This window comes from Dermacentor albipictus, chromosome 8 (assembly GCF_038994185.2).
Source record: "Dermacentor albipictus isolate Rhodes 1998 colony chromosome 8, USDA_Dalb.pri_finalv2, whole genome shotgun sequence".
In the NCBI taxonomy this organism is placed as follows: Eukaryota; Metazoa; Arthropoda; class Arachnida; order Ixodida; family Ixodidae; genus Dermacentor; species Dermacentor albipictus.
In genome coordinates, this window is record NC_091828.1 from 9385482 (window position 1) to 9397537 (window position 12056).

General features: G+C 55.2%; 1 protein-coding gene and 1 pseudogene across 1 annotated transcript; both read right to left on the reverse strand.

The window, feature by feature from the left end:
• Positions 1-5498: 5498 nt before the first annotated feature.
• LOC139048361 (uncharacterized) lies at positions 5499-6484 on the reverse strand (annotated as a pseudogene).
• A 1384-nt stretch (positions 6485-7868) lies between these two features.
• On the reverse strand, positions 7869-11191 carry LOC139049200 (uncharacterized). The gene is made up of 3 exons (XM_070524564.1): positions 11146-11191; positions 9655-10463; positions 7869-8324 (listed from the first exon to the last, which is right to left on the reverse strand). The coding sequence occupies exons 1-3, from the start codon at positions 11189-11191 to the stop codon at positions 7869-7871; spliced, it is 1311 nt and encodes a 436-aa protein (XP_070380665.1).
• Between the last annotated feature and the right edge of the window lie 865 nt (positions 11192-12056).

The following is a 12056-nucleotide window of genomic DNA, read 5'->3' on the forward strand; positions in this document are numbered from 1 at the left end:
AGTACGGTAACGCTGGCATGACGAGCGGCATCGGCGCAAACTGTGGAAGAAGACGACTATGAACGCAAGTGCAGTGGCACGATGGCGAGCGGCAGTATGGGAACGCTGGCATGATGAGCGTCATCGCAGCCAGCTGTGGAAGAAGAGAATGAATGCGCGAGCATTGGGACGAGTGCGAGCGCCAGTACGGGAACGCTTGCGTAATGAGCGGCATCGGAGTCAGCTGTGGAAGAACACGACAAAAAACGCGCGAGCAGTGGCGTGAGCGAAAGTACGGTAACGCTGGCATGACGAGCGGCATCGGAGCAAACTGTGGAAGAAGACGACTATGAACGCAAGTGCAGTGGCACGATGGCGAGCGGCAGTATGGGAACGCTGGCATGATGAGCGTCACCGCAGCCAGTTGTGGAAGAAGAGAATGAATGCGCGAGCACTGGGATGAGTGCGAGCGCCAGTACGGGAACGCTTGCATAATGAGCGGCATCGGAGTCAGCTATGGAAGAAGACGATGATGAACACGCGAACAAAGTTGTCAGCGGAAATACGGGAACGCTGGCATGATAAGCGGCTTCGGAGCCAACTGTGGAAGAAGGCAACTATGAACGCAGGAGCAGTGGCACGATGGTGAGCGCCAGTACGGCTACTACAAACGCTACTACAAACGCGCCAGCAATGGTGTTAGCGGAAGTACGGGAACACTGGCATGATGAGCTTCAGCAGAGCCAGGTGTGGAAGAATACGACTATTAACGCCTGATCAGTGGCACGATGTTGAGCGGCAGTATGAGAACGCTGGCCTGATGAGCGGACTCGCAGCCAGCTGTGGAAAAGACTACTATGAACGCACAAGCAGTGGAGCAAGCGGAAGTTTGGGAGCGCTGGCATGATTAGTGGCGTTGGAGTCAGCTCTGGAAGAAGACAACGATGTAGACGCGAGCTGTGGCGTTAGCGGAGGCACGGGAACGCTGGCATGATGATCGGCACCGGAGCCAGCTGTGGAAGAAGACGATGAACACGCGAGCAGTGGCGTTAGGGGCAGTACGCGAACGCTGGAATGACGAGCGGCATCGGAGCCAGCTGTGGAAAACTACGAACACGCAAACAGTGGTACGACCGCGAGCGGCATTATGGGAACGCTGGCATGATGAGCGTCATCAGAGCGAGCTGTGGAAGAAGGTGACGATCAATATGCGAGAAGTGGCGTGAGCGGCCGTATGGGAACGCTGGCATGATGAGTGGCTTTCAGGTATATGTGGCAAAGGACGACGATGAACAAGCGAGCAGTGGTGTGAGTAGAAGTACGGGAATATTGTCATGATCAGCTGCGTCAGAGCCAGCTTTTGAAGAAGACGACGCTGAGCACGTGAGCAGTGGCGTGAGCCGAAATATCGTAACGCTGCCATGAAGAGCGCCATTGGAGCCAGCTGGAGAAGTGGACGACTACGAACTCGCCAGCAGTTGCACGATCGCGAGCGACCGCATGGGAACGTTGGCATGATGAGTGGCATTGGAGCCAGCTGCGGAAAAATAGGACTATGAACGCCCGAGCAGTGGCATGATTGCGAGCGGCAGTATGGGAGCGCTAGCATAATGACCGGCATCGCAGCGAGCTGTGCAAGAGGACTACTATGAACGCGCGAGTAGTGACGTAAGCGAAAGTATGGGAACAATAGCATGATGAGCGTCGTTCGAGCCAGCTGTGGAATACGACGATTAAGAAGGCTCGAGCAGTCGCGCTAGCACAATCAGCAGTACGGGAACGCAGGCATGATGAGCGGCATCAGAGCCAGCTGTGGAAGAAGACGATGAATACGCAAGCAGTAGCGTGAAAGGAAGTTCGGGAACGCTGGCAAGATGAACCGCATCGGAGCCACCTGTTGAAGAAGACGACTACGTACACGCGAGCAGTGGTAAGAGCGCGAGCGTCAGTATGAAGACGCTGGCATGATGAGCGGCATCGCAGGCAGCTGTGGAAGAAGACGACGATGTACGAAAGAGCAGTGGCGTGAGGCGAAGCACGGGAACGCTGCCTTGATGAGTGGCATCGGAGCCACCTGTGGAAGAAGGTGACAAAAAATGCACGAGCAGTAGCACGAGCCGGAGCGGTAGTATGGGGACGCTGGCATGATGATCGGCATCGGAGCCAGCTGACGAAGAAGACTATGAACGCGCCAGCAGTGGTACGAGCGGAAGTATGGAAACGCTAGCACGATGAGCGGCATTGGAGCGAGCCCTGGAAGAAGACGACAATAAATACGCGAGCAGTGGCATGAGTGCGAGTGCCAATACGGGAACGCTGGCATAATCAGCGGCATCAGAGTAAGCTTTGGAAAAAGACGACGACAAACACGCGAACAGTTGTGTTAGCGGCAGTACGGAACACTGGCATGATTAGCGGCATCATAGCCAGCTGTCGAAGAAGGCTACAATAACGCACCAGCAGTAGCGCGAGCGAAAGTACTGGAACGCTGGCATGATGAGCGGCATTGGACCCAGCTGTGGAAGAAAACGACAATGAATGCGCGAGCAGTGGCACGAGTGCGAGCACCCGTACAGGAACGCTGGCATAACGAGCGGCACCGGATCAAGCTGTGGAAGAAGACGATGAACACGCGAGCAGTGCCGTTAGTGGTAGTAGGCGAATGCTCGAACGACGCGCTGCATCGGAGCCAGCTGTGGAAAAAGACTATGAATGAGCAAGCAATGAGGGGCATTGGAGCGAGCTTTGGAACAAGAAGACGATGAATACGCCAGCAGAGGCGTGAGCGGAAGTGCGGGAACGCTGGCATGACGAGCAGCATTGCAGCCAGCTGTGGAAGCACACGATGATGAACACGCGAGCAGTGGCGTGAGCGGAAGCAAGGTAACGCTGGTATGACGAGCGGCATCGGAGCCATTTGTGGAAAAAGTTGACTCAGAACGTGCGAGCAGTAGCACGAACGGGAGCGGGAGTATGGGAACGCTTGCATGATAATCGGTACTAGCGGAAGTACGCGAACGCTGGCATGATGAGCGGCATCAGATCCAGCTGTAGAAGAAGACGACTAATAACCCAAGGGCAGAGGCACCATATTTAGCGGCAGTATGGGAGCACTTGAATGATGGGCGGCATCGCAGCGAGCTGTGTAAAAGACTACTACGAACGCGCCAGCAGTGGAGCGAGCGGAAGTTTGGGAACGCTGGCATGATTAGCGCCATTGGAGCCAGCTTTGGAAGAAGACGACAGTGAATGCGCGAGCAGTGGCACGAGTGCGAACGCCAGTATGAGAAGGCTGGCATAATGAGTTGCATCGGAGTCAGCTTTGGGAGAAGACGACGACGCACAGGCGACCCGTGGCGTGAGTGGGTGTACGGGAAGGCTGGCATGATCGGCGGCGTCGTAGCCAGCTGTGGAAGAACACGACCATGAATGCGAACCGAAGCACGAGAAAGGGCGTCCGTATGGGAACGCTGGTTTAATGAGCGGCTTTCAGCTATATGTGGCAGAAGACGATGAATACACGTGCAGTGGCGGGAGCGGAAGTACGGCAACACAGGCATAATGAGCAGCATCGGAGCCAGCTGTGGAAGAGGACAATGAACACGCGAGCAGTGCCGTTAGCGGAAGTACGCGAACGCTGGAATGACGAGCGGCATCGCAGCCAGCTATCGAATGCTATGAACGCGCAAGCAGTGGTAGGCATCGCCATTGCTCGCGATGAATACCCGAGCAATGGCGTGAGCGGAAGTACGGGAACTATGGCATGATGAGCGGCAGTGCAGCAAGCTCTGGAAGACGATGACTATGAACGCGCGAGCAGTGGCACGAGCGCGACCGGCAATATGGGAACGTTGGCATGGTGAGCGGCAACGCAGCCAGCTGTCGAAGACGACGACGACGATGTACACGCCGGCAGCGGCGTGATTGGAAGCAGGAGAACACTGGCATGAGGAGCGGCATCGGCGCCAGCTGTGGAAGAACACGACTAGGTGTGCGCGATCTGTGGCACGAGAAAAAGTGGCTGTATGGCAACGCTGGCATGGTGAGCGGCTTTCAGCTATACGTGGTAGAAGCCGACGATGAGCAAGCGAGAAGTGGTGTGAGCAGAATTACGGGAACGCTGGCATGATAAGCGGTGTCAGAGCTACTTTTGAAAGAAGACGACGATGAACCCGCTAGCACTGGCGTGAGGCGAAGTAAGGTAACGCTGGCATGATGAGTGGCATTGGAGCCAGCTGTGAAAGACGACATCGAACGCGCGAGCAGTGGCACGAGCGGAAGTACGGGAACGCTCGCATGATGACAGGCATCAAACCAGCGGCGGAAGAATATGACGATGAAACCGCGAGCAGTGGCACAATTGCGATCGGCTGTTTGGGAACGAGGGTAAAATGAGCGGCATTTGAGCCAGCTGTGGAAGAAGACTATGAATGCGGGAGTAGTGGCACGAGCGCGAACGGCCGTATGGTAGCGGTGGCATGATAAGCAGCATCGCAGACAATTGTGGAAGAGGACGACGATGAACACACGCGCAGTGACCTGAGTGGCAGCAGGGGAACGAAGGCATGATGAGCAGCATCTGAGCCAGCTGTGGAAATAGACGACGAGTGACACGCGACCAGTGGAATGAGCGGAAGAACCGTAACGATACCATGATGAGCGCCGTTAGAGCCAGCTGTGGAAGAAGACGACTAAGAAGGCCCAAGCAGTGGCGCGAGCGCGAGCGGTAGCACGTGAATGCAGGCATGATGAGCGGCATCAGATGCAGCTGTGGAAGAAGACGATGAACACACGAGCAGTGGCCTGATCTGAGGTACTGGAGCACTGGCATGATGAGCGGAATCGCAGGCAGCTGTGAAAGAAGACGACCATGAACACGCGAGCAGTGGAGTGAGCGGTGTTACGGGAACGCTCGCATGATGAGCACATTGCAGGCGACACACGCCCTACACTCTTTCACATCTCGTGGGGGTGCGAGGGCAAACCTCAACACTTAAAGACTCCTAGCACGTCATTTGAGCGGTGGGAGGCACAGCTGACCGGCTATACCCTGGCGGGACAAGAAAATCTCGTCCAGCAAGTACGTCGAGCAGCCACGGCAAGTGGATTCCTGGAATGAGGACCCCACCAACTCGACCTCAAGAGCAACCACCTCGATGGCCCGAATACATGTTTTTTTTTCTCTCTCTCTCTCTATCCAGCTGTAGAAGAAGACGTCTACGAACGCGCGGGCAGTGGTACGAGCGCGAGCGGCGATATGGGAACGTTGGCGTGATGCGTGGCATCACAGCCAGCTGTAGAAGATGACGATGAACACGTGAATAGTGGCGTGAGGGGAAGTACGGGAACGCTGGCATGACGAGCGGCATTGCAGCCAGATGTGGAAGACCACGACGATGAACACGCGAGCAAAGGCGTGAGCAGATGTACGGGAACGCAGCCATGATCTGCGGCGTCAGATCGAGCTATCGAAGACGACGACGATGAGCACGCGAGCAGCTGTCTGTCTGTCTGAAAAACATTTATTCAGATAGGTTTTGCATCAACACTAGGTGGGCTCCCCCTTACGGGAGCCCATTGGCGTCGGCCGCCACCCGGGCCCGCTCGACCAAGGCCCGTTGGGCCGTCAGGTCAGAGCAGCCGAGCAGGGCTGCCTCCCAGTCCTCCCGGGAAGGGTTGGGTAGGGGGGTTAGATTTGGGGTTTTTTGACATTCCCATACCATGTGGAAAATGTCTGAGGACTTTTCCCCACAGTGCGGGCACTCCCCCGTGCAAGCGGGGTCGAAGTATTTTAAGGCTGCCGGGCACAGCAGAGTTTAGGTATAAAGGCGAAGGAGAATGCGCTCCTCCGCCTTTGTGAGGCCCTTACAGGGCTTGGGATAGATGGCATGGCCAGATTGGTAGAGCTGAACGATCTCTTTGAAAGTATAGGCGGGATTGGGTTCGGGGTCCGGATCGGTGGGGGACGAAGGTGATGCCCGGAAAGTGAGCGCGCGGGCGACGGCATCGGCCGTCTCGTTTCCTTCGAGGCCCGTGTGAGCGGGAGTCCAGATAATCGTACGGTGCGAGGGGGCACCGAGATAGTCGTTGTTTTGCAAAATTTTGTAGGCAAGGTACGGTATGTGCCCCTGCTCAATATTGCGGCAAGCACCCCTCGAGTCGGTGATTATGACCCTTGAGTGTTGATCTGCGGCGGCTAGCGCGATGACAACCACCTCCGCGTGTGTAATGTTGTGTGCACGGAAAGTGAGTCCATTTACTGCTGTGTTTTGGTGGACGACTGCGGCCGTGTACCAACCCCCATGGTACGGGCCAGAGGCGTCCACGTAGAAGACTCCGTGTTTGTGTCCGTAGTGGCGAGCCAAGGCTTCCGCCCGCGCGAGGCGTCTGCCGCTATGGTCCTCTCGTGTCATGTTCACCGGAAGAGGGCGCACGTGCAGGGCATACCTCCACTGTGATGGGATATGTACGTGCTCTTCCGTATGTATTGAATGATGGATGTGTAGTCGGGCAAGGAGGCGGCGACCCGACGTCATTTTAGAGAGTCTCGTGTATTGGTTCATCAAGTGTGCCTCTCGCAGCTCTTTAAAGGTGTTCACCATCCCCAGGCCCAGGAGGCGCAGGTTGGAGGTGCTGACGGAGAGGTCGAGGGCACACTTGTAGATTTTAGGGAGAATGACTTCGAGTGCATTCTCGTCAACTTTGCGTAAGTGGAGGTATGGAGCCGAGTAAAGGACTCGACTGGTTACAAATGCATGCGCCAGCCGCAAGGCGTCTTTGCATCGTAACCCCCCGCGCTTGTTCGAAACCCGGCGGACCATCCGGCCCACCTGGTCCCCCACCTTACGCAATTTGGCTAATGTTGTGTCAGCTTTTCGATTTTTGTGAATAAAGAGCCCCAGTACTCGGATCTCGTCGTGTTCGGGTATGGGTCCACTGTTAAGGGAGAGGTCGATTTTAGTAGTGCACTTTGGTGAGGGGCGTATGTGCACAAATTCAGATTTAAACGGGGAGCACTGAAGGCCGCATCGACGGGCATAGTTGTCTACGATGTCCGCCGCTTGCTGCAGGTTGGCCTCCATTTCTCCTACCGAGCCATGTTTAGCCCAGATGGTGATGTCGTCGGCATACAGTGCGTGCTGGATGGCGTCGACCCTCGCCAGCTGAGCGGGAAGTTTCATCATCGCCAAATTGAATAGGAGGGGCGAGAGGACCGCTCCCTGCGGGGTCCCTCGCGTGCCTAATTGGTATGGGCCGTGTTCACTGTCCTGAATCCGAATGTATGATTGTCGGTCAGTGAGAAATTGCCTAATATGGTTAATGGTGTTTCGGCCGCAATCTGTTTGGGAAAGATGTGTTAGTATAATTTCGTGGGTCACGTTGTCGAAGGCCCCCTTCAAATCCAAAGCGAGTACTACTTTGTCACTTAGGGGATATTCGATGGGGTCAAGAATTTCTCGGTCAAGTTGAAGCAAGACATCCTGTGCGGACCGGTGTGGGCGGAATCCGAGCATGGTGTCTGCAAAAACATTTTTGTTCTCCAGAAACTCAGACAGCCTGTCGCGCACCATCGTCTCTATTAATTTTCCCACACAAGAAGTAAGGGAGATGGGGCGGAGGTTGTCTGTGTTGATGGCTTTACCAGCTTTGGGAATGAAGGTGACCAGAGTGGTCTTCCAATCAATTGGGAGGGGTGTTTCCCCGATCCAAATGGAGTTCATGTAAGCGAGGAGTGTGGAGTAGGCAGAGTCGGGAAGGTTCGCAAGTAATTTGACTGTAATTTTATCCAGTCCCGGTGCCGTTCCTCGCTTCATTTTTGCTAGGCCCCCCTTCAGGTCGTGCAGCTGGAACGGTTGGTCCATCTCCGCGTTCTCGGAACCTGCATACGACTACGCGGGCCCTCGGGGGTCCTGCTGAGTACAGAGGTATTGATCTCGGAGTTTGCATGCCAATTTTGAAGTGTCTCCATCGAAGCAGTGAATGGCTCGTTGGAGATGTTTTTGTCTTTCTGCTCGAGTTTTGGTGGAGTCGATTAGGGCGCGGAAGAGGCGCCGCGTACTCCGGCTGGACATTTGTCGCGCGGCCGTGTTGCACCGGTCCACCCAGTTAGAGTCAGCGAGTAGGGCCGCGTACTCTGCCGCTCGTTGGGTGAGCTCAGCGATGCGAATTTTGAGTTTCCGATTGTGTTTTTGCCGGCGCCATCGGCGGACAAGGCTGTGCCGGGCCTCCCAGAGGTGAAGGAGGTGGTTGTCCACCTCCGGGGTCGCCTCTGAGAGTTGAATTTGAGTTTCCGTGGAGCGAAGGGTGGAAACCAATTGCTGGGACCAGACGCGGTACCCTTGCTCCTGAATGGGGGTCGAGTTGGTGTATGTTTGTCAGAATTTGGTCCAATCGGGCAATTTCGCCTGTGCGAAAGGTCTTGCCAATGGATGGGTGCGAATAGTTGTATTGAGTATGCAGTGGTCGCTACCGAGGGTTTCTTCGGTGTTGACCCAGTCTACATATTGAATGTTTTTGGTGAGGGTTAGATCCGGACACGTGTCCCGGGTCACGGAGTTACCCACGCGAGTTGGGTGGGCAGGGTCGGTGTGCAGAGTAAGGCCCAGCGTGGACATAAGTTCCGCCAGCTTACGTCCACGTTTCTCTTCACGCGCGTATCCCCAAAGTGTGCTGGGGGCGTTGAAATCGCCCACGATCACTAGGGGATCCCTGCCCGCAGCCTTTAAGGCGCGGCTAAAAAGGTCTGCGAAAGTGATGTTGGCTAACTTAGGGTAACAATAAATGTTGATAACGTGTAGTGGTGGGTCCTGTTTTCGTAGCCGAAGGAGGGTCACCATCACGTACGAGAATTCTGTTTTGAGGTCAAGGTCAACGAAGTTGGCCGTGTAATTTTTATGCACGCAGATACAGGAGAGGGGGTCCTGCTGATACGTGGTGTAATTTGTAAGTGTGGCGCCACTCCCTGGCTCCTGGAGGGCTACCACAGCAGGAAGGTGTTCGAATGTTGTGAGGAAAAATCGTAGGTTGGCCCACTCAGCGTGGTCCTTGAAACCTCGACAGTTCCACTGGGTAATTAGGATGGGGATGGCCAATTTGGATCGGAGGAATTTCCTGAATTTAGGGGTGCCCGCCATGATCGGTAAGATTGGTAGGGGGTTGCGAAGACGATGCTCCATCGCCAGCACTCACGGGGAGGGGAGCATCCTCCATTCCGGAGAGTGAGCAACTGTCTTCATCATCTAAATCGAGTTGTCGTCGAAACATTTTGGGGTACCGGCCGGACACGTCTTTAATTGGGCCGGCTCGCCGGGTGGTGCGAGAGGTTTGCGCGATTTGTTGAGTTATGAGAGAGGGAATCATCTCTGTCAACTTGGCAATCGCGGCATTCATGGCTGCGGAGATTTGGGTTTCAAGAGCGCAAATCCGGCTGTCCATACGGGCCTCGAGAGCGGCTACCGCGCTAGGTGCCTCCGCCGGCGCTTCTGTCTCACTTTCCATTACTTCTACTGCGGGGGTAGGGAGGGGTTGCGTCAATTTTGCTTCGAGTGCTGTAATTTTCTTTAGCAGCATCTCATTTTGCGCCTGGAGAGCCACGATCATGTTTTGTTCGGCGCTGGGCGCCGCAGGAGGAGTAGAGGGAGGGGACGAGGAAGCAGCCCTGTCCGCGCCGCTCACCTGTTTTCCTTTTTTGACGGCGTCGGCCCAGGCCCCGGCCACGCCGTGTGGTGGCGCCGTAGTTTGCCTCCCGGCTTCTCCGGCAGGGGGCGCTGGCTTGCCGGTCTTGGTGACGTCCCGGTGCGGCGGCCCACCGGGAAGGTCAAGATGGCGGTGTTTTTTCTTGACCGCCGTTATGGTCTTGCCGCCCTTTTGGGCGGCTATCTTGGAGTTCAGGAACTTTGCAGTGCACTCGCGGGAGTTCGTGACGTGTCCACCACCGCACACTGAACACTTGGGCACGCATTCGTGAGGGGCCCGCACCCCCTCCACGAGTGGAATCTGTTGCCCGCACATACCGCAAGTGTCCTGTCTCAGGTTTGGGCATGCGTCCATCCTATGGCCGATAGCACCGCACTTGCCGCAGGCCGGGATTGTACGGTAGTAGGGTTGGACGGGTACCACCATGTTGTCATAGTGAACAAAACGCGGTTTGTCCTTTCCGGCGAAGGTAACACACGCTTTGTTCGATGTGCCAAATTTTCTCACTTCAACAATGGCGCCTGCTCTCCAACGCACCTTTTGCTGAAGTGTCTCCTTCGTGTCCGAGTTGCACACCACGATGACACCGTGGCAAACGTTGCCGCCATCTTGCCGTAGGTATCCGTGGAGCGGGACCGCTCCGCGTTCGGTGTTGACGGAAAAATCCCCTATCACTCGGTCCGCCGTCTCGAGGTCCGGGGTGTGGATCACAATCAAATTTTGTTCTCTCGAAAGGAGAATCGATGCGGTCTCTGCCCGCTCGGACCCGAGGTAAGCCGTGAAAGCGGCTTACCTCGGGTCCGAGGTAAGCCGGCATTCAGCTATATGATGCAGAAGACGACGATGAACAAGCGATCAGTGGTGTGAGCAGAAGTACGGGAACGCTGGTATACTCAGCGAGATCGCAGCGAGCTGAGGAAGAGGACGCCCATGAACACACGAGCAGTGGTGTGAGTGGAAGTACGGGAACACTGGCATGATGAGCGCAATTGGGCCAGCTGTGCAAGAAAGCGACTATGAACGCGCGAGGAGTGGCGCGAGCGGCAGTATGGAAACGCTGGTAAGATGAGCGCCATCGCAGCCAGCTGTGAAAGAAGACGACAATGAAAACGCGAGCAGTGGCGTCAGCGGTGGTACGGAAACGCTCGCATGATTAGCACATTAGAGCCAGCTGTGGAAGAAGACGTCTATGAATGCGCGGGAAGTGGTCCGAGCGCGAGCGGCTGTATGGGAACGTTGGCATAACGAGTAGCATCACAGCCAGCTGTAGAAGACGGCGACGATGAATACGCGAGCCGTCGCATGAGCGCAAATGCGGGAATGCTGCCATGATCAGCGTCATCGCAGCGAGCTGTGCAAGAGTACGACCATGAACACGCGAGCATTGGCGTGAGCAGATTTACGGAAACGCTGGCATGATGAGCGGCATTGGAGCCAGCTGTGGAAGAAGACGACTATGAACAAGCAAACTTTGGTGTAAGCTGAAGTACGAGAACGCTGGCATGATGGGCGACATTACAACCACGTGTGAAAGAAGACGACAATCAACAAGCGAGCAGTGGCATGAGCGGAATTACAAAAATGCTGGCAAGATCAGCGGCATCGCAGCGAGCTGTGGAAGAGGAGGACCATCAACACGCGAGCTGTAAAGTGAGCGGAAATACGGGAACTCTGGCATGATGAGCGCATTGGAGCCAGCTGTGGAAGAAGACAACTGTGAACACCGCGGGTAGTGGCACGAGCGAAAGCGGCCGTATGGGAACGTTGGCATGATGAGTGGCATTGGAGCCACCCCAGGAAGAAGACTATGAACGCGCGAGTAGTGGCACGAGCGCGAGCGACAGTATGGGAACGCTGGCATCAAGAACGGCATCGTAGCCAGCTGTGGAAGAAGACGATAAACACGCGAGCAGTGGCATGAGGGGAAGTACGGGAATGCTGGCATGATCAGCGGCATCGCAGTGAGCTGTGGAAGAGGACGACCATGAACACTCGAGCAATGGCGCGAGCGGAAGTACAGTACGGAAGTATGACTAAATAGTATGGAAGTATGGCCTCTAAATTATCGCCCCATTTCGCTAACTAGCATTCCGTGTAAAATTTTCGAGCATATTCTATTTTCAAATCTTGTTTCTTTTCTTGAATCGAATTCATTTTTTTCGCCTTCACAACATGGTTTCCGCAAGACATTCTCGTGCGATACTCAACTCGTATGTTTCACTCATCGTCTTCATGCCATCCTCGATCGTTCTTCTTTAGCTGACTGTATATTTTTAGATTTTTCAAAAGCCTTCGATAAAGTATGCCATAATCTCCTTTTATATAAGTTGCAGTTACTAAATTTGGATTCCAAACTGCTTGCATGGCTCGAATGTTTCTTA